Here is a 23,740-nt window from a genome sequence, read left to right on the forward strand (position 1 = left end):
TGATCCTAGACATTTGATATCAACAAACTGTGAGCAAGTTAATTTCTGACTTCAATTGTCTTGTGTGATGTGTTAGAAATTGAAATACTTAATTAAATGCTAATGGATTAATGAAAATAAAAAGTGCATATCAATTCCTGGTAATAAACAGAACCTGATGATTTTAGCCCAGACTTATAAGTAAGTATTACATTGTACGTTGAATAGGTGTGAGAATAATGGTGTCTTGTACAAACAAAGAATTTGCCTTGATTATTTATGTGGTATTTATGTATATTTAAGCTGCTTGAACAATGAAATAGTCGGTATATGAATATGAATTTTTGGCCATGATAGTCGAGAATGATTTATATAAAGATGTTTTACTTCTTTGAATGAGGCACTGCTCAAGATGGGTAGATTTCTGTATAAAATTTGATCGGTCGGATAATGTCTGAAAAATTGTTAGAGTCTTATGGATTACATTGTAGCTGGTCAAAGTGAATATTTTGTATATGTTAGATATTTATATTTTGCCCTGGCTTAATTTGAGGTAGCATATGTCTGAAATAATTTTACTGTTTATCATTAGGATGTATTATTTATATTTTGCCCTGGTTTAACTTGGTATAGATTATGTCTGAAATGATAATATTATTAGATTTATGATTTTACCTGCTATGTATTATTTTTGTTGATGAGAGAGGAATCTCAATAGCTAAGTGTGACTGACTAGTGAAATGGAGTCAGCAAATTATCTCAAGGCATGGCGAAAATTTTACTCAGATATGTTTGTGATGTGTTTGCATCATGCAAGTGATCGTTTAATGGAACTATCGTATTGAGACAACTACACATTTACTGTAAAGATTGATCATTTTGGAAATGATCTTTTAATTCAGTTGGCTAGGTGCTTCAATCGTTTTCAAAGCGACATAATGCGTACCCTTGCCCAGAACAGCCTGTTAACACTTGGGAAAATATCAATTTTGTTTATAACAAAGATCCTACACACTGCATAAGATGGTCAACTCTCAGTTGAAAAGTGAAACGCTGCCGCTTGGAATTGTGGGATTTTTAAGGAGTGCACCAACTAGCATTGAGCGGGTAAAGTTTCCAGGTGAGCCATACTTTCCCGATATGTTTGTGTAGGACCCAGACAGGCTAAGACAAGAAAGAACGAATTTTCTGTAAAGAATCAGGAGTAAACCTAAGAATTGGTGCAGTGCATTAAACTGCATCAATAGCTACGCCAAACCATCAGCAGGTTTATCATTACATGTATTTAGATTTCCAAAAGACTGCACGGCGAGTTTTCATCTCACCTCCCTGGTCACAGCGAGCAGTAGACTCGCACACAGCTCACTCAGCTCCACACGCAGGTTGCTACACTTGCTGTGACTGCATGTCCACAAATTATTGTGAGATTGGAGAAAATTGACAGGATTACCATCACACATGTTAACTCGGCGTCAGGTGGTACAATGTTTTGTCAGCAAGAGACAGTATGATACAGACTGCTTTCCCTATTAGTGTAGTTCTCATCACAAACACCAATTAAATTTGTTACCTTCTGGCACCAAACTATTCAAGCAGTCAAAACTCATGGGCACCCCTCCCCTGTTAGTTGTATGGTAGGGAAAAATATCGTAAAGAAAGAAAGAGAACTCCACTTTGGCTTTAATAATGCTCGCAGTAAGGAGCTGATTATAATGATAACAAGCTCATTGTAAACCATTCTCCAACTAAATGTTGAAATGAAAACAAAATATAGTCAATAATGTCTTTTTTTTTTCTTTTACACAGTGATACTACAATGTATCCTGCTATCGTTTATATATTCACAGAGTACTAGTACCGTTTTAGACGGGAAATGGTAAGCAGCATTTTAAAGTGAGCAATATGTCAGTGGTTGCGTACCTAGTACATGTTATCAAGCCACTCTTGCCAAATTTAAAGTTCTTTTGGCAGACCGAAGGAGCAATATGAGGCCAGGATGGCAGAAAATAAAATTGCTCAATAGCTAAAGTTTCCTAAGCCAATACTGTATAATTGAGAAATAGGGGGAGAGGATGCTTGTAAACAGTGTTTGCATTTGTATTACCTATTTCATATTGTGAGGATTTCTGCACTTGTGTTCAATAACTTGCAGTGCGAGTTGTCACGCTCTCTGTTGTTATTTGAAGTTCGTACGTGTGTATCTCTGCCGTTAAGACACTCAGGACCTTAATTCTAAAATACCATTAATATTGTATATAGATATAATCATAGCCATGGGAGTAAGGGAGTTAAAGAGGTGTTCATTTCACAAATGTGTAAACGTTGACATGAAAGCAAAGAGCCTCAGAACTAGGAAAAAGCCTGCATTTGTATTGAAAATGCACTGTATTGATACAATTGTAGTTCTGATGTTAGCATTGTTCGGCAATGTTGCATACGATGAATGGTCTGTCCCCCCTTTCTATAAAGCTGTTTGGGGCATAATATTGTATTTGCCTGTGTACACATTTCTGTGTATGTTTCTCAATGTTAGTTTCTACCTGGCACGCATGCAAACTTGATCATAAAACTCCCACTTTGACGTCTTTAAATGAATATGAACTCGTGGTTCAGATTAATGATCTTTCGTCACTTTTTAGAGACCCCAATGCTTTTGAACAGATTTCTTATCGTGGAAACAATTCCCACGTGATTAATTCAGAGTAATAGAATGCTCACTTAACTCTTGTTGCAGGCTGAGAACTACTAGTACATTGTACATCACTGAAAAAATTGTTTCTCCTCATATTGACGTAGTGAGATCATCAGAGGTTTGGATTTCAATCACATTTTCATGTCACTTACTGTCTTGTACTATACATCTTGTACATTTTCAGAGACATTTCTTTTGTCCGTTTTGCCACCAAAGTTTGTATGGAGATTTTATCAGAATAAAATCACACGAAAAAAGAATCCTGCGTCATGAATATTCATTTTGGCAAGTGTCATGTGAATGACTCTTCGAGGAGAATGAAACCCAAATATTCACATGGATGCATCAGTGACAGTATGAGAAAAATCAGACGTTCCGTTCATACAGTACCAACAGCGAATTATTTTCCACATATTTGCGAATGTTTGTGCATTTTTGCGCATTGCGCACATATTCGCCCATCGTAAATTCGCAAATATTCACGAATATGTGGAAAGATGGCGCTATGTACTATATTTCACTTCGGATATCAAGCGCCAAATATTTCCGAATATTCGCGAAGGTGCGATTCACGAATATTCAGAAATATTTCCGAATGTTCGCATGGAAAATAATTTGCTGTCAGTACTTTAAGTTATGAATTTTTAAAGTTTTGGTGCAGCCTTTGCTGGATGAGAAGACTACCTGGTACTAGTTTGCAACATCACATTTCAAAATGATATAAAAAAATGTAAAGAAAATTCAGCACGATGACAGATGAGACGCAAATACAACATGTTGTTCTGATAATGAGTTGTATTTGAACACATTCATTGTTCATCAACAAATTGGACATTCAATGGGCGTGTCTTCCATGTTCAAAAACCAATTCACAGATCACGCAAACTAATTTCATCATGTTACGGAAGATTGAACATCATACGAGTTTTACACACCAGCATTGGAGAAAAGAAAAATCGTATTCGATTTTCTTTTCTGTATATTGACAGATGCAAACACTTTCCTGGATAAAACTATTAATACATGTCATTCTTGATACAACCCTCTACAAATATGTTTTGTAATCCTTTCCAAAGTCTGCTTATACCACAAATCACTTTATACTGGTATGCACCTTTCCTTATAATAACATGGCTCTGAGAAACGTATAAACATTGGTAATATGAAGATGAATTATTTTCTATTCTTTGTGCAATGCTTACAAGAACTAAAAAATCCATAAACTCTAGTTTCTACACAATTGTCTGTTCTATTCATCAAGCAAGGGGTGGCATATAAAATTATATATAGATATATACCTTTGCATAAATATGTAAATCATACAGATTCCTATCAATTTCTACTATCTGAATATTCAGAATTTTCTATATTTCTTTTCAGAACGAGTGTCTGGTGTCAAATGAAGAAAGATGAATGACAAGTCATATTTTAATAATTATTGCTCTCACATATTTTGCACCAGATCAACCTAAATCTAATAAAAATGATGGTGATGATGATGATTACTAAAGGTCTTTGTAGAATATAGTATAACTCTCGGACAACATGAGCAAAAAGTTTTACTCTGGAAACAATTCAACTATCATCATAGATGTAGTATCATTAACTACACACGCAACTTACAAGCTTTAACTCTTGAAGTCCTGTGGGTAAAATGTTTATATACAAAGTCAATAGGATTCCAGGCTGGCGGTGCTGATAGGATCCAATGGCCACAATAGCTGCGTTCACACTGGCAAAACTTCTCAAAGTTTGGCCAGTCTGAATGCACACTTCCTGAAAATTCCTCCCCAAACTTTTCATAAAACTTCCAACTACATGTACATGTAAAACCATGGATATATCTAGAACCCCCGCAAATCTGTTATGAAATTTGTGCAGTCAGAACGCAAGCAGCTGCAATTTTGCCGAGTTTGTCACATGACCAGTCCAAATCCGGTTTGGAGTGCCTCCAGAGAGCGCGCTTGTTGGGATAAACATGTGTGTTCATTGTTTACATTCCAATCCTTGGCTGCCGGAGGGCTCACACTTTCTTCTTTAAGTTTGCATGTGCATCAGTGACCCAAACTTTGAGAAATTTTTGAGAAGTCTGGCCGGCAGTGTGAACGGACAAGCAAACTTCACAAAGTGTTCTTAAGTTTTTGCCGGTATGACGCAGCCACTGTGTGCCTTTTTTTCCCCCACTTCTGAGATACCTACAGTTAAGAAAGTTCTTCTGGGCAAAATGTATCAAAAAAAATATACATCCGGCCCAGTCAGGATGCAAAAAAAAAAAAAATCTATTATCCAAACAAATTTCTGAACTGTGCCTACTTTATCAATACAAAATTTCTATTCATGCCAGCATTTAATGTGTGTCTAAGGATAACAGTGAAGTTTAGGAAGTCAACATATTAAGCAATTGTGACAGATTGTCATCAATTCATGTATAACCTCTGTCGACATCAACGGTTCTTGAATTGATCCCATTTTAAAATGATGGGCAAAAATACGAGTAACATTATCAATGACAATAAAAAGTGGTGGTCAAACATTCCCTCAATTTCTTAACACCCTGAGGATGGGCTGATTTTGCTACAACACGCATTTCCCACAGACACCTGCCTAGTATACTCAGGATCCGTCCAAAACAGGTTTAAGACTCATCTGTTAAGACGTCAAATGGAACTCTCAAAGTTTCCACTGAATGCCATAACTACTGTGTGACAAGTTTAATCCCATTTTTTTTTTTTATTTCACAAATTTACTCCCCACAGATGTATCACATGCTTACCAAACATGTTCTGTGGTTTCTTGATGAGGGGAAAATCTTTCCTCCTCACTACTACCTTTTGCCTTCAATTAAAGGCTGATGTTATTTTTGCCAGCTAGTGTAAACAATTTACAGTTGCCTTACAACAAAAGCTACAGCCTCTACTTAATCCTTTGAAGCTGCTTCTTTAAAAAAAAAAAAAAAAAAAAAAAAACAACAACAACAACAAATAAACATGCACAAGTTAGAATTCTTGCCAAATAACGCAAATCCCGGGTGAATAATGGGAGAGGTTTCACTCTTACATAGTAACATCAGGTTGCAATTATGATATTGTATCTTTCACCAGGCAGACAGATACAATGTAGATGTGAAGATGAAGGAAATTGTTCTTACATCTTGAAAAACCAACATATCTGGTTGAGGAAAAAAACCCAGCCATACATTATTCGCGATTTGTTTTGAAAGTAGCAGCTGCAATAGTTCTGTGTACATTGCTGTGTGTTCTAGAATAATTGTTAAAAACTGTTGTATCTTGAAGTCCTTTATATGTCTCAAAGTTTCACATTGCAAAGTGTTGTGTGACCAAGATACAGTATACGCCATACATTTAGTGAGTCTAATTCTTTGTGAATCGGGACTTCCCGACAATTTCAGACTGGTTTAATTCTCAATTGTGGAATATAGCCATGGACAGAGAAATGTACACATGCACATCACATTCATGTCAGGGTAAGAGTTGATATTCTTGCATGCTTTAAACTTCATGAATAGCATCCAATTTGCAAATTCTGCGAAAATAAAAACCTTCCACAATATATGGCGTATACAATAAGCCTGCTGGTGCACTTTACACAAACTTGTCCCACACTGTCGCCAAAAGTACAACTGTAGCTCCTTAAACTGAGAAACAGCAAAAGAAAAAAAAAAAAAACACAACAACACGACCTGTCTCTAGCAAATCTTGAACACAACATGACAAAGAACCAACAGAAATGAGTAAACATGCTCCTAATCTGTAACATACAATTACAACGTTTGGCTCTGCTCTTAATGCACACACATCCTGAATTTTTTCACATTCACACAATATACAAGCTTTATATTCATCATACCACCATCCACCAACAATTTCATCACATACGGTTTGGCTTGCCATCTGCTGAATATTCATTTCACACTGATTCACAATGAGGTCATATTCACACGTTTTAAGATTCACAAAAATATTCTCTAAAAACCATCACTGAGCAATAACGTTGCAAGGTTTATACATAAATATAGTGTCTATATGTTTAAAAATGCCATCTTATGACTAGCACACTATTTCTACAGCTTATAGAGCAAGCTATGATTACTGTTGATTTTGATAAACGTCCTTACAACTGCACTTCACTGGAGCATTAGCAACTTTGAGCACAGATTTTAATATGGCTGACAAAATCTGCACATTCTCGAGATCCGATCTGAAACTTCCTTTCTGAGAAAGGACACAGAAAAAAACAACAACAACACAAAAACACTCCAATTCCAAATTTTTCTCCCCATACAGTAACATGCCAAATGCGAATATAATTCTTGTAATTCATCTAGATTTCTTTATAGCTATCATTTGTCATTTCAAGTGATAGATATCTTTCGCAGCTTGCAAAGAGTCTTTTGTAATGGCACTCCTTCTAACCCAATACAACCTGAGAACATGGTGAAATTCAACTGAATGACAAATTGCCCTCCACGAACGAAGATAAACGCCGACCATTCAGTGTTTTAGTATAATAAATATCATGGGCATATAACTTATACCTGGGTTGGGCTTGAACCAATGACCTGATTCCCAGACAGGCGTCATATCCACTAGACTACCAAGCTTCCGCTTGATAGCAAGTGATGCTTTCTACCTCTCAGAGCAACGGGCACCGCATGTTAGTGCAAATGATGCTTGCCTAGCAATCAGGGGGTCGCGGGTTCGTGTCCCACCCGGGTATACAACGTACACGTACAGTATGTACACTGTACGCCCATGATTTTTATCACGATCACTACTCAGACACTGAATAATCGGTGTTTATTTTAATACGTCGAAGAAGGGCATTAAGTGTTTGTTTACGTTAATGAAGGGCAATTTGTCGATGAGCTGTTGCGATAAAAACATCTTGACGCAAGAATCATGAACTTTGCTGTCACTTGAGCAATTTTTTTTTTGTTTTTTTGAAGGAGGTAATAACATCACTCCAAAAATAAAACTAGAACAGTAAAGTTAGACAGGAGGGCAGCGTATCTTCCTACAAGGGGTCATTACTGCCTCAAGGCCAAGGCAAACTAATGCTGCACAGGCGAGAGGGAGAAACAAAAGTAATAAAAGCTATGCTTACAGGATAATAGCATGAATGAAAACTGCACCAATGTACATTTTCTCAAAATACACTTTCTCTATACTGTTACTCACAAACACTTTCCACACATACTGCCTTTACCATGCACACTGTGTACAAGAGATGCTATAGGCAGATGATACAGGACACATTGTTTGAACAGCTTCACACTATTCAACAACTTGAACTCCTCATACGCCAACAAGATACAAAAATTCAAGAAACTACATTACATTGATACACATCACTAACCCTCTTATATCATAGATAGCATGTAACAACCTTGTATAAACAAGTATAAATACTGTATAAAAATCTTTCTGGGATCATACACTTAACTCATTCTCTTTTAAGTCGCACAAGCAAAAATGATTCGAGTCCAAAATTCATGGAATGGTTAGGAACTTTGATAAATGAGTTGTACACATTGTTAGAAACATCCGACTTTGATTGTTAAAGCTCTGCATAAATATTTTTTTTTTCATATTCATGCAATCATAGAAAATTAATCTTCACATCTTTCATCTTTAATTCAATACAATTCTCTCGAGTATGAATATTATATACACACAAATGCAAATGATAACATACACAATGTAATCTCAACACAAAAGAAAATTATCATAATCCAGTATGTTTACCTATCAACTAGCAATGACACTAAGAAAAAACAAAAACACAAAGAGAAAACAGTGAAGTCTTTCCCCCTGGATTCAATGGCTATCTCTAATACCAATTTACCAGATATACATGTAAAAAGGGCAAGTTACATGTATTCATAGTTATCATTCTATATGGATAAACTATTTTTCTTAATAGAAACAAGTAAGAGCATGGAATAAATTGAGCATTAAAATGTTTCCCCCCCCCCAAAAAAAAACAAACAAACAAACAAACAAACAAACAAATAAACAAAAGCAAAACAAAACAAAACAAAACAAAAACAAAAACAAAACACCATAATTTAACTGGTACTGATTTTAAAATGTTGTCATGGAAACACTCTGGTGTTATAGGATGTGCAAGTACATATACACTTTATGTGCACTTGTTGAACGCCCACAAAACTATCACAAAAATACATATGCTTGTGGAGACATACATTGTACACTTCAGAATTGCCATTTTTCATATGTTTATACTAATTGAGAGGTTACTGCATTCTACATGTTTTGTGAATGTTTTTTGTTTTGGAATAGGGGGGACCTTGGGCTGAAAAAAACATCCTTGATTGATATGTCACATTATATACTACAGGGCAAAGACATTTCTTCATATAATAGGAGGATCAGGGCATATATTAGATTTACCAATCATTTTGTAACATTGATTCCCATATAGGCTGTTTCACAGAATTTGCAAACATGCGGGCACTTACAGAAAAGATAAGAGTTGCTGTGGCTACGAATGTATTTGTGCTGTCTCTGTCTATTGCTTTACGTTCTTTCAGTGTCACAGCTCTTGAGTGTAGTCTAAAACTTCTCGCAAAATGCTTCATGAAAGACATGTTTTTGATAAACATATCATGCTGGAATTCTAGGGCCTACAGGTGTGTATTATTAGTAGTATTTAACAAAAGCAAACAGAAAAACTGACCAGAATGAATATTATTTATTAGTAGAAAACTGAGCAAAGAAAATGGGATTCCATCGGGATGGAATCCTATTTTCTTTGCTCAACTATTTTCTTTGCTCAACTATTTTCTTTGCTCAATTTTCTACTAATAATTATTAGTATTTGTAAGTACCATTAAAGATGTGCAGTAATTCAATCAAACACAAGCAAAGCAAGAGTTTAAATTGACCAACAAGACATGACATCAGGTGTTCACGAGTCTAACGATCAATCATAACCCTGGTCTATATGCAGTTAAGATACAGTCCCATTCGTAATAGTGAATTTTAACTAGTCCATACAGACTTTGACACCTTTCTGTAACATTGCCTGATTTCAATCCTCATTTGATGATTCTATTTCTGCGACACGTTTTCATTCACAATTGCTACGCTGCCTCACTATATTGATGGTAAATGCTTTTACACAACTGGTTTCAAAATACAATGCTTTGAAATTCTTCTCGACTGCATTTTTCCATCTTTTATCGACAAGTAACAGGATGAAACATTCTTGAATAGGGAGAAATGCCCATCAATGAAAAGGTGAAACCCTGTTTATAAGAATAAGAGGGGACCAATACTGATGTAACTATGATATTCAACAGACTGTAAAGACACAGACAAGCATGTGAATGGTTACTGAAAAATCTGAAACACACAACCAAGAAATAACACAATGTGGGAGTCTGGACAAGAAGCTATTAATCAAGGTTAGACATTGCATACACTTGGGATTCTGTGGTTTGTGTCCTTTCAGAAGTGCTGCTGTTCCGATAAAGTTCTTGAAGAATTCCTTTTGCTCGGGATGTGAAACACGGGACCCCATAGCAATGGGAGAAACAAATAGTTGTAAGCTGCAGCAATCTTTGATATTGCCATGGCGAGGACTCAAATCCTCACGTCTGATTGGCCTCTGCTGTTACTGTTGCCAAGGAAGCTGAAGTCATCAATGCTTACAGTAATCCTCGCATCCATCCTGAAACATTTCCACTGGATGAGATGTTGCGGCAGGACGCAACCCAGCGAACTAAAACTCAACGAATACGCACACGCCCACACTCACACACACGCTGTCTACACACTGGGTTTCCATGGTTACCAAAGCTCGGTGAATTTCATGGTGGCAAAGCCAGGGTCTTTCTTTAAGTCCCAGTAGTCTTCCTTGAAGGTCCATCTCTCCTGCTTGTCTCCTTCTCGACTCAACCTGTGGAAGAAATCAGGGATAATAGCAGAGATCCTCAGGACTGAAAAATCCATGTGGCATCACTTCAATGTTCACCAGTTTAGAGCACAAACATACAATGATTATTAATCAATAATTGGCAAATTGGACAAAAATTAGACCTTTGTAAAATGGATTTCCAGTGGCTAATAACAAAGTTGAATGGAGCTAACAAGTGTCCATTGTGCATCAAAACAAACATACATACACATGCACATCAAGAAGAATGATTTTCACGAGTTTCATTGACAAGATTATCTATGACAAAAAATTCAAACCCATATCATTTCACACCTCTTGAGATACTACACATACAACCATCCCAAGCTTTTCCTCTTGCCACTGGAAATGACACAAACCCATTTTCTGCTGCCTCATCATGTCACATCCATTTGATCTTCATCAGCTTGTCATAAATACATCATCCTATATTTTGGTTGCCCTCCCTCACCACATCTTTATCCATCTTCAACCACTTGCCACGCCCATGCCAATTAATCTTCACCATCCTGATGTGTACCTCCCTCCCATCTTTAGTCCTCTTGCTATCAAATCACATGCAACTCCATCTTGTGCCACACCTACTTGAATTCCCCCCTCCCCTTCCCCATGACCCAAACACCGATACACCCCTCCCCATGCCCTACCCAACCTGTGGTACCTGAAGAATCGGGGTTGGTACTCCACGCCCTGCTCCTCCCTGAGTTTTCGCCTCTCCCGCTGCATCCCCTCCAGCCGCTGCTTCTCCAGCTCCGCCCCCTTCAAGTCTCCTTCCTCCAGTAATCTGGGAAGGAACGTGATAAAAGAGGGTAACCATGGCTACCGGTCCAAACATATCTCATGATGCTGCAATCCACTCAAGCTGGGTAGGTCTTCATTAATATTTTGGGCATGCATCTTTGAGTTGCATCCTTGCTGGCAGCAAGTTAATCACTCCCCTCCTTGTGGTGTCATGTCTGATACGGATGATGACTGCAAATTATGCTGTGGTATTTCTGGCTCTAGTCCTCTGGAGGATTTCTCTTTCTTTTATTTTACAATTTTGCTCATGTTGACTTGCAAGATTCGGAGAACATTTATTTATCTATTTATCTATCAATTAATCAATTAATTAATTAATCAATTCATTTATTCAATTACTAACACATTCATTCATTCATTCATCAATCCATTCATTCAATCATTCATTCATTCATTCATTCATTCATTCATTCATTCATTCATTCATTCATTCATTCATCAATCCATCAATCCATTCATTCATTCATTCATTCATTCATTCATTCATTCATTATTCTTTGCTGCATGTCTTCTTTGAGTCCCATTTCCTCAAAGTCAGACTGACTCACTCGACTTGCATCTCATCACTAATCTGAATTAATGACTGGTTAAATGAGCATCTCTCCAAAGTTGTCTCGTAGAATTATAAATTAATTCTGACTAGAGGTACATTAGACTTAATAATATCCAGTAAAGGCCTCTGCTCATGGCTGGCAGGTACATATAATTTCATGGTCACTATAACATTACAATTTTACTGTTGCTATGGAATCTTCCCTTCCACCTTCCTGTTCCATTTCGTAATCATCATGAAGGGACAATAATACAAAGAAAACATGCACAGAATTCAATATATTTCAATATTTTTAGCATGATGACAAAAACTTGACTTACCGCTTTAGAAAAAAACAGGGGAATGATACGATCCTTAATATATGTTAGTATCATAGGGAATGCATACTATCCATTAAAAAATGAAATTTGTGGAATTCTTTTTATATTCTCTTTGTGTCATTTTCCATGTGTGATGTCATAAACTGTTGTAGTATTCTCAACCAGCCACATTGGCATCAAAACTTTACAAAAGCATATTTTTTTAATGGACTGTCCGACTTTCCTCAACCTTCAGACGTGTTCTACCAACACTACTGCATTCTCTCAATCCACATAATATGTTTGAGTTTCATTCTCCAGTTAACTGTTGTCTCACCTTTGGTCGGGTCTGAATCTGGAGTCGGTTGGAGGTAGCGAGTCCTGTGTGTATGGGTCGAGCTCATTGAGCTCAATGGCGAATCGTGAGAAGCCATAGTACAGCTGATGGTTGGCTGGCATGGATGCTGTCAGGATAGGCAAAGAGAAAGAGAAAAAAAAATACACACACTGTATGGTTGCACCAGAAAGGTCTTGCTTTAAAATAACATAAACAGGAACAGAAAGCTAATTACATGCATGAACACACACACATACACATAGTGGGGCAGATATGTGAAAAAGATGCTCACATCCGGCGGAAAGTATGACATTTTGCATATAGGGGTATTTTGAGGCGCTGATTTCAAAAATTGCCGGATCCAAGAGATCTGACCACGGGGTCGGCCGCCATTTTGAATTCCAATATGGCCGCCGTCAAAGATCCCTATCTTCAGTTCTGAATGACATTAGCCATTGGAATTTGATATATAAAAGCATGGTGATATGATGACTTCAATAACAGACTTATTTGATATGTCTGACAAGCTCCACGGCAGTCAATTTGAAGTTTTATACATATTTGCCATGTTGGAGTGTTGAAAATCTCTATCTCGGGTTTGTAAATTAGGCTACCTGATTGAGCGCACGTTTGTAACTGATAGAGTGCGCGCTGATGTATTTACATTGTGACGTCAGTGAAAGGTGCATTATGCTTCCTTTTTGCTGCACTTTTTGACATGCCCGTGAATGTTAGTCGTGATGTTTGTCTTCATAGCCACATTGGAATTCAAAATAGCAGGCATTGCGTTTGTCAGACACATCACATCAGTTAATATTTTAACTCAGTATGTTAAAATACTTGTTTACACCTAATTTCAGGGTCACTCACCACTTAGAAATCGAGATAAGAATTTTGAATATTTCGTCGAGGCGGCCATATTGGAATTCAAAATGGCGGCCATTCGATGTTTGTCAGACACTCCGAATCAATCTGTCATCAAATTCAATGTGTCAAAACGCTCACGTGTACCAAATTTTGGTGCCACAGGTCATTCAGAACTGAAGATAGGGATCTTTGAATTTGTTTTGTGATGGCGGCCATATTGGAATTCAAAATGGCGGCGACCCCGTGGTCAGATCTCTTGGATCCGGCAATATTTGAAATCAGCGCCCCAAAATACCCCTACATGCAAAATTTCATACTTTCCGCCGGATGTGAGCATTTCGACCAATTTTTGTTACATATCTGCCCTACTAACACACATACATACATACACACACTATATGGCTGCTCCGGAAAGGGCTTGCTATAAATAACGCAAATAGGAACAGAAATAACTTACATATACGCCCACACGCACGCAAACACATACGCAAAGAACTGTGGGCCGTACTCTATGGTCTGTATTCAAGAAGGAAGTCATTGTTTACATCATGTTCATGGATCCTGAACGTTTCAATTGAACAACTGCACATGACATATCCCCTATGACACTGGATGTCTAACAATTTCAATTTCAATTTCAATTTTCAATTTCAATTTATTTTCATATTTCTCGATGAAAAAATACATCAAATATAACAAAATTAAATGAAGTACATGATATCAAGCTGGAGACATACATAAAATATTGCAAATATGTAAAACATATAGTGGTCGATCTATGACGTTTGGAATCTGTGAAAAAATGCTAAAGAAATATGAAGGAACCTACTTAAAAGCAAGCTTGTTGAGCGTAGGTCCCAATTAAAATCGAGTTAAAGATTAAGATGGGGAGCACAATGAACGTACACCGACATGCGCATGGGCAAGGTACACTGTATGTCCATTTCTCACTTGTTTTAGTCCATGGACAGTCTGCACCTACGCCATGGGTTGGACCTAAAGTACCATTTGTGAATTGAGGTATAAAGGATTTCACGATCCCTTCTCTAATTTGTGTATTGCAACAGTGATAACCTTCATTAAAATTTCTTGCACCAGGCCAACATTTGAGAACATTTTTTTTTTTTTTTTTAATAAATAAAATTTTAAAAATCCAACAATCTTTGCATGCTATCTATTTTCAAGAAAGTTCTGTTGAGCAAAAATTTGTGAAGATTATCACATCATGAGAACATTCCTCACGTATACCGAAACATCAAAGCGTGCCATTATTTACCTGCCCTCCAGACACACTTGGCTGATGCTGATCTGCCGCAGTAGAGTCCCTCATTCCACTTGCCGAAGAGCTCGTGCACGACCCTCCCCTCCTGGTTGAACACAAGGCCAGTCACTTCATGTAGCCGGCTACTCCAGAAACTGGCCTGAATGACAAGGTAGTAGAGCAATAAGTGTATATATGACCTTCTTGCACTTTGTTTCCCATTCTTTAATTGCTATTAAAGCTATAGTGTGCCAGGTTATAGGCAGATCAAAATGAACTTGACCAAAAGTTTTTATATTGATTACAAAGCTACTGCGAAGAGGAAATCAATTTGTTTGCCTTGATAAACCTACCTGTGGCATATACTGCTAAACTGTATTTGACTTGTTCCTTTGCAACCTGTTTAATATCATCAAATTTTCATTCTATGGCAAGTCAACATTAGCATCAACTAGGATAAACTGATCAATCAATCTTTCATTTAATCAATCATACATGCTCATTTACTTTGATCTATCCATCCATTTACCTATCAGTCAGTTAATCAATGTATCGTGAAATAGTTCACATGTAAATGTGTGCCGTGTTTGCTGGTTTACATACGTTTATTTCTGGTGATATATCATTATAGGCGGTTGTGGAGTTGCTGTAAAAAAACAAAAAAAAATCAAGTAAATTCAGTGCAAAACTAACATTGCTGGCAGATATAATGATGTGGAGTGACTACATGTAAGTTATTGTAAATCAAGAAAGACTCGCAGCAATGAAATTTTTGTGAATTGAAGCCAATGGCCTTTTTTTCAGCATGACACTTTCATGAACTACCAATCATGTTGGTGTAAAGCATTTTACTGGCACTCAATGCATTGTGTAGGGAAAATCTTTCACATGCAATTCATCTTTCACAAATCTTGGCTCCTTGCGAAATTTTGCGAAAGTTTTATGCATGCAAAAATACCCGGTTTTACAGTAGATACATACATACGCCTCCAGCCTACCTTTGTGAAAGTAAGTTTGCATGAGATGTCTCCACTTCGGATGGTGGTCTCCCCATAGTGGTCCACCCACCTCTCACCACTCAGGATGTTGTGCACACAGCTCGTCACTTTGCTCAGCGTGTAGTGGTCGTCATACCTGGTGTATTACACACGTGGAGCAACACAGACAGGGTTTAAGAGCAGGGTAAGGTGTTGAGGCACCTGGTGTAAAGCACTGAATGTGACAGAAGTGAAGTTTGATGTAACTGCATCTGGTATTGAAGACCAGCGTCACAGGTCCTGCACAGTGTAGTGGTCAATATGCCTGGTGTAAGAAGTTGATTGTGATACTGGCAAGGTTAGAGGCCCTACCAAGTGAAGTGGTCTTTACATTTTGTGTACTACAATCATGTGCAGAACCTGGTGTTCAACACCAAAGGGCACACAGGAAGAGTTAAAGCTTCAGCATGATGTAACAAACGGAATGCAACTTAACCCGTTGAGGACGGTTTGATTTTGCTACAACACGCATATTCCATAGATGCTTGCCCAAGTATACTCATGAATTGTTCTCAACAGGTTTAACTTGCAAAAGAGCTAGTTACAATGAATAGTATGAAAAAAAAATGGCACTTATGCATAAGGGTACATCATGAATTAAATGTCCACTGCAGTTTTCATGTTTATTATTTCACCTTCATGAAGTACATTTTGTGCCTCCTTCTACACATAAGCGTGTTATAAACAGACAAATTCTGACACTGGATTCGACGTAAAAAGGACACAGGTACCATCAAACTCACTTTGGTATGTGTATATGGATTGTGCCAGCAGGAATAACCTCCATGGACTTGCCCCAGAACTTAGTCTTGATGCGGACGTCCTGAGTGTACACGAAGTTCTTGCTCTCACAGTGGCAGGCGATGATGGGCGGATGATGGGACACCTGTTGTCATGGTGATGCAGCGACATAACAACAATATGCAGCAAATGTTAAGGGTACTTTTCAACAATGAAAGTCATCAACTCTTTCTGTGTCAGGGTCTTTAGACAGTAAATACCACACTACAGTTTTTTTTTTTTTTTTTGTGTGTGTCAATTAATACTCAAAGCACCCAACGTGTTATGACAGCAGTTCAGGAATGACCAAATAGATGAGAGCAATTTGACTGGTGCTGTGGTCACTGAAATGTTGATGACTTTAAAATCAATGCAGATTTCTTTCTGAAAGAGGGTGGGGAAACAATACAAGCTCAATCTTTACACCGGGGGTAATGATAATAATGATGATATAGAGTATTTGTAATGCCCCTTACCACTCTGTCTGAATAAGCAAAGGGGAGAAGCAGATAACTATGGGATTAAAATTTGTTTTATTGAGCTTCTCCTTTGTAGATCAAGGAAACTGTGTTTGGCCAAATATTATCAAAGTGAACATCAGGCTTTACCCCTCTCACACAGCAATGAGTACTGGATTAATTTGGTATTTTTTTATTGGGGGGGGGGGGGGGAGGCAAGTGCGTAAACAAGTAACAAAAATATATGTAGACATGAAACTGATGTAGAATTTAAAATGCATGACCACCAGAAACAGTCACTACACATTGTACATGATCAAGTACACAGTAGTATTGACTAATGAGTGGTTGCACCTGTGATTGTAATACAAAAGTGATATGGCCACAACAGGGAAAAAACTTTCAAATTGTTGGAAATTGTTTAATTTTCTTTTCGAGAAATTTTTCATATAGGCCTGGAATATCTGCCAACGTTCTGTAATCTGTGCACCAGAAACTAAAACTTTTCATCATTCACCTACAGAATTATCATGTAAACAATATCACTCACTAAATGAAAAGAGAACCTCCATTCCCCTTCCCCTCCCCCCCCAAAAAAAAAAGGAGCTCCAGGCAACCCACCTTCTCTGCAATGAAGCGGAAACCCTTGTCATCCCGCACACATTCGTAGGTCTCCCCTAGCAGTGGGTTGAAGGGCTTCGTCCCTGCTCTGGTGAAGGTGGAGCTGTAGCTAGAGACGGCAAAGGCTGCAATGAAGACTATCCTCTTGAAGGGGTCATCGACCTCAGCAGCCTTGTCCAAGAGTTCACTGTACTCTAGCTCCTCACACAGCACCTGCAACGATACAAACACACACACACATGCATCACATTTATAAGTTGAAATTTTCGCAGTGTGGAAATTTTCATGCGTTTTGCGCAACCAGAAACTAGCATTAAAATAAAAGCACATGAATATTTTTGCATACCATATGTTCCAGTGTGAAATGTCCAAATTCCGTGGAATCAAAAACATGTGAAATTCATCTTACCCGGCGGAGTGTGAATAATAATAATAATGATAATAATAATAATAATAATAATAATAATAATAATGATAATAATAATAATAATAATAATAATAATGATAATAATAATAATAATAATAATAATAATAATAACAATAATAACAATAATAATAATAATAATAATAATAATACTGTACGAGCTGAAATTTTCGCGGTGGTTTTATTTTCGCGAATTTCGCGAATTGCCTTCGAACCGCGAAAATAACAACATGTGAAAATAACAACGCGCAATTAACTAAGTTCAGTTAGACCCTCGTAACCGCGAAATTAACAACACGCGAAAATGTCCTCCAAGTAGCAATTCGCGAAAATATCTATACGCGAAAATTTCAGCTCGTACAGTAATAATAATAATAATAATAATAATAATAATAATAATAATAATAATAATAAAAATAATAATAATAATAACAATAATAATAATAACAACAATAATAATGATAACAATTTTTTTATACAGTGCATTTCAGACATACACACACACAGAGGCAGGAGGAGAGAGAAAAAAGACAAGGAGAGAGGAGAGAAGGGGAGAGAGAAAGAGGAGAGAGAGAGAGAGAGGTATAAAGACATAACCCTCTTCAGAGAAATATACCTCAACTCCGGATATTACAGTAAACCTTCTGTGACATTTTATAATGTCAAGCATTCTCTTTAACCTCAACTGAAGAATTGCGTCAGCTTTTAATCAAGGAATCTGCATTTAGACTGAAAGCTCATTTATCTGCTGTACATGAATTCTGAGAACAATGAATGGAAACAAATCAAAATTCTGTAGGAAAAAAAAAAAACAAATCTGTAAGTACAAACTGCCAAGGGTGTCTGACAAGACTTACAGAGAAAATTTGATTATTGCAATGTTGATAAAATCTTTATTGGCATGCAGCTTTTTACAAACACAGGACTTGTAAGCAAAGAAGCTGATCGACCGCTTCTGACCTACATTTCTGTAGGTTTTTCTTGACTTTGTGAAACCTGAGAATGGGTAAACTGTTGCACGGTGCACACGTTTACTTTGGAGGGGTTCAAGTTTCCTTGCATCTGCAAATTTTATCATATTGTTCAGTATGCATAATGGCATTTAGTGAAGGCATGAATTATGCCACTTTCCATATACTTGCTAGGTGACTTAATATGTGTGTGTGCACTGTATGTGTGCCGGAGTATGTGTGTTGTGTTTGTATGTGTGAGTGTGTATTTTAATATGTGTGTGTTATAATAATACAGGCTACTTTTGTTGTGGAGGTGCAGGGAACAATACAGCACAATTAATTGGCTTTATTCTGTCAAACTTGCAGGATACACAGAACAAAAGAAGCAAATGAACGTGCACTCTCAGATCAATGTGTATGAGGTTGAGCGTGTGTGTGTGCATATGCATGCCATTTTAATGTGTATTTATATAGTTAATAAGTACCATATACTGTATGTATAAAAAAAAAAAAAAAATCTACTAAAAGTCGCATGCCTTGATTTTACGTGAGGACTCCAAAAAGGTAAAATGGGTCAACCCTGTCAATCTTCAGTTTCTTACATTTTCTGAAAGAACAACTCTTCTACATATTTCTTAAGTTTAGGATCATAAGACATATGGGAAATTGTGGGGTTTTTTTTTCAGTTTTTTAAAAACACTTTTTCTTCTTCTTTTTAGAATAGTGTGATAAGGTATGTCTCAGAGGCCCTTTTCATTTCTCAAGAATCCTCCACATGCTCCTAACTTTCGACTCTGATAACTTTTGAAAAGATTATGCTACTGCATTGAAATTTGGTATCAGTCATGAATAGAATGTGTTGAATAAGTATGCACATTTTCAGTTCTATCTGATAATCACTTCACTGTGGTTGTTACAGAGTTGAACATCCTGTTGTTGTTGTTTTTTGTCCCATTCATTGCACAGAGCATAGCACAGTGAGATTAAAGCACTTAAATACACGTGTAGACCCTCAACTTCAAGGCATCTTTTCTCAGTAAACATTTTTCCAGAATGTGCACTTTCTTTCTATTATACACTCAAGAAAATCAACTTGTATTGAGTTATACATCATTATTTTACTTAAAAGCATGGAATTGGTTTTCTTCAGAATCTACACTGAACTAAAAATCAATATCTGGCAACTTTTTGGCTGGTTTTGTGATGCAGGTAACATATTGCCAGAGAGAACAACAAGAAGTCCACAACATTCTGCAAATTGGAAATGAAGAGAGCTGACCTCCCAGATTACCATCACAATCTCAAACGACTTTGAGCACCAGAAAACTCTCAGCATCACGCAATCTCAGAGAGAGCAACTGAGGACTTAAATGTTTTCTGTTTTTGTTCTGCAAATACCACTGATAACAGTCCAAATAAGATTTGAACCATCAGGTTGCAATTCATTTATATACATGTGCAACTGAAGGAGTTGGGCCAGACTCGTGTGCACTGACGGTGTTCAATACAGTGCGTGCATGCAGGCTTATTCATTAATGCTAGCACTAAAAACTGATGGATGCTACAAGTGTGTACCTCCGTAATTCTGAGTAGTGTTTGTAGGCATAGCATACTGGTCAAGGCCAATTTAAGACAAAATCCAAGCAATACCTCTAGCTTCATTATAAGTATGGCCTACATACTGTATGCTGTAGATAATCAAATTTCTTTGCTTTAACATTCATAAGTATTCACAAAATCAATACCTGTGGTTGATCAACACAGTTTGTTGGGAAGAAGTCCTGCAGACATTTAACAGACATGCATATAACAGTGCTTGTGAAGGCATTTTGTTTGAGCATGCCTGGCGATCTGTCTGGGTGTGTAAACACTGAGTGCAGGAAAACTCTTCAGAAATGCATGGACAGAATGGGGATTAATTCTGAGTGTGCAGACATTTTAAGAATTGATGTTTGATGGGATTTACTCCATCAATCTGACTGCCCCCCCCCCCACCCTACCCCCTGACCCAGACTGTAATGCTTGCTATCTGACCATGAAACAACAACATCTAGGGGTATATTGTGAAGCTTTGGTCACCGCCCATTCATTTGGGTTTTACCCCAGGCTGCTTAACTTTCAATTTTGAGCCCTGATTCACACAGTACACATTATTTTCTTAAGTCGCATTTCACAAACTGACATCTGACGTGTTACTATTTTAGTAACACGAACTATACCCCATCTTCCTCACCTTACTCTACATGTACAATGTGTACATATAAGCAATTACTGACTTCACAGCAAAACCATTCCTCCCAAACATCCACTTAACATTGGCAAAATATTTGCGAGTCATTTTGACCATGATCTACATTGTATTAGCTTATTTTTTTGAAGTTGCATTTCACACACTGATATCAACTAATTTGATAACACAAACTACAACTTATTTTTCCTCAATTTACTCTACACATGTATCTCTATGATAAACAGCAATTACTGACCTCATAGCAAAGCCATAATATTCCTCCCAAACATCCAGTTGACTTATCTTGGCAAAATATTAGTAAGTCATTTTGACCATGATCTACACTGTATTAGCCTATTTTTTTTTAAGTCGCATTTCACACACTGTCATCTGACGTGTTACTATTTTAGTAACACAAACTATACCCCATTTTCCTCACCTTACTGTACATGTGTACATATATTAATTACTGACTTAACAGCAAAACCATTCCTCCCAAACATCCACTTAACATATTTGGCAAAATATTTGTAAGTCATTTTGACCATGATCTACACTGTATTAGCCTATTTTTCTGAAGTCGCATTTCACACAATGAGATCAACTAATTTGATAACGCCAACTATACCTCATTTTTTCCTCAATTTACTCTACATGTGTATCTCTTTAATAAACAGCAATTACTGACTTCATAGCAAATCCATGATATTCCTCCAAAACATGCAGTTAACATATCTCGGCAAATTATTTGTAAGTCATTTTGACCATGACCTACGTTGTATTAGCCTATCTTTCCGAAGTCATTCACACACTGAGATTAACTAATTTGAAAACAAAAAACTACACCTCATTTTCTCTTTACATTACCATCTCTTTCTTCACCTGATATTGTCTTAAAGGGATGGTACACTATTGGTGGAGGCAAGGATTGGGCTTTCAACTTTTGCGAGATACCAAGAAACCACTTCTCAAACAGTACAGAGCATACCATTCTAAAGACAAATTCAAAGTTTATTTGATGAAAATCGGTTTTGGAATGGCTGAGAAATCCAAACACAAAGTAAAATAAAGTAATCATATATGATAAAAGGTGGGTCCCACCTTTTATCAGGATTACACTTCTTTGGGTATCTCAGCCATTTCAAAGCCAATTTTTATCAAATGAACATTGAATTCCTCTTGGAATCACATGATCTTTCATATTTCATGGGAGGTTTCTCATTATTTCACCCCAAAAATGTTAGAAACATGAAGTTAGGTCTCAACCAAAACTATATGATCCCTTTAACTTACAGCCACGATTTCTCTCAAACTTCTCCCCCCAAAACATCTCATTTCTCACAAAGATTATGCGGCAGGAGAGACTCCTATATAGATTCTTCAGAAAAACAACAAGAAAAACAATAGACCTGTCCCCATTCCCCCTGAATTACATCACAAAGGTATTCTGTCAAAAATAAATGCAAGCCACACCCCCTTTTTTCCCTCCTACATCATAATCTTCATCATCTCATCATCAGCACAAATTATTGATAAATGAGCCCATTTCAGATTCGACAAACAAGGCCCTCATCTCATTTCACATTGCGTCCTCTTGTTGATTCTGATCATGAGTCTGAATGGAGTGACGTACAATGTACTTCTCTTCTTTCATTCATGGTCGCTCTCTCTCTCTCTCAATGACGAGTGTATCGTCCTTCACGATTCCCTCTCTTTCTGGTTTGCGCATCTCTCGGCCGGCCTTGATGCGGGCTGGCTTTTTGCTTCCTCCATTTCTCGTTTCCAAGCGGCCTGCTGCTGCACTTTGCATTTTATGCACCCATGTGCTTGTGAAAGAGCGTGTGCGTGTGTGTGTGTGTGTAGTTGTGTGTGTATGTGGACGCGCATGTCTGTATGTGTGTATTGCTGCCTATATGTCTCGCTGTTTGTCTCCCCCTCTTGTTCCTTAACTGTCTTCACAAATCTATAGTGAGCTTTTCTCTCCTGTCTCTTTCTTTCTATCTATCAGTTTATCTGTCTACATCTGTCTCTCCATTTAATAATCTAACTTTTCATCTACCTATCTATCCATCTCTCTCTCTCTCTCTCTCTCTCTCTCTCTATCTATCTATCTATATTTATCTATATTACATTTGTATCTATATGTAATGTATCTAATCTACTGTCCCTCAATGTACCCCTTCTATCATGTTAATGTCAAGGAAATACACTGTACACTGTGCATGTTGTTATCCTCATATTACATGTCGCACTGTGAGTACAGTACAATACATTGGAACATTAATCATTGCATTTTCACAATAGCTAAAAAGCAGTCTCAAATCACAGCACCATCAAACACTACTACAGATTTGCAGTCTTTTCAAGCCATTTTTTTTCCTTTGTGTGTGTATATATGTTTCTGGGTACACAAAGGGATAAGCAAGCCATATACTGTAAGAGTGGATATTTTTGTGCTCTATCAAGTAAGATGAATTTCACATGTT

The 23,740-nt window shown here is 37.2% G+C and overlaps 1 protein-coding gene across 1 annotated transcript in view; it reads right to left on the reverse strand.

Moving 5' to 3' along the window:
• Nucleotides 1-10,460: 10,460 nt before the first annotated feature.
• The window catches only part of LOC140245054 (oxysterol-binding protein-related protein 6-like), a 103,105-nt gene continuing 89,825 nt past the window's right edge, over nucleotides 10,461-23,740 (reverse strand). The window contains exons 14-20 of the mRNA XM_072324648.1: nucleotides 17,648-17,860; nucleotides 16,532-16,674; nucleotides 15,750-15,885; nucleotides 14,767-14,911; nucleotides 12,624-12,750; nucleotides 11,295-11,417; nucleotides 10,461-10,615 (exon numbers count right to left, since the gene is read on the reverse strand). Coding sequence (XP_072180749.1) covers nucleotides 10,507-10,615; nucleotides 11,295-11,417; nucleotides 12,624-12,750; nucleotides 14,767-14,911; nucleotides 15,750-15,885; nucleotides 16,532-16,674; nucleotides 17,648-17,860 — 996 coding nt within the window. The 3' untranslated portion in view covers nucleotides 10,461-10,506. The remainder of the gene's footprint in view (nucleotides 10,616-11,294; nucleotides 11,418-12,623; nucleotides 12,751-14,766; nucleotides 14,912-15,749; nucleotides 15,886-16,531; nucleotides 16,675-17,647; nucleotides 17,861-23,740) is intronic.

Source organism: Diadema setosum, chromosome 22, assembly GCF_964275005.1.
Source record: "Diadema setosum chromosome 22, eeDiaSeto1, whole genome shotgun sequence".
Lineage (NCBI taxonomy): Eukaryota > Metazoa > Echinodermata > Echinoidea > Diadematoida > Diadematidae > Diadema > Diadema setosum.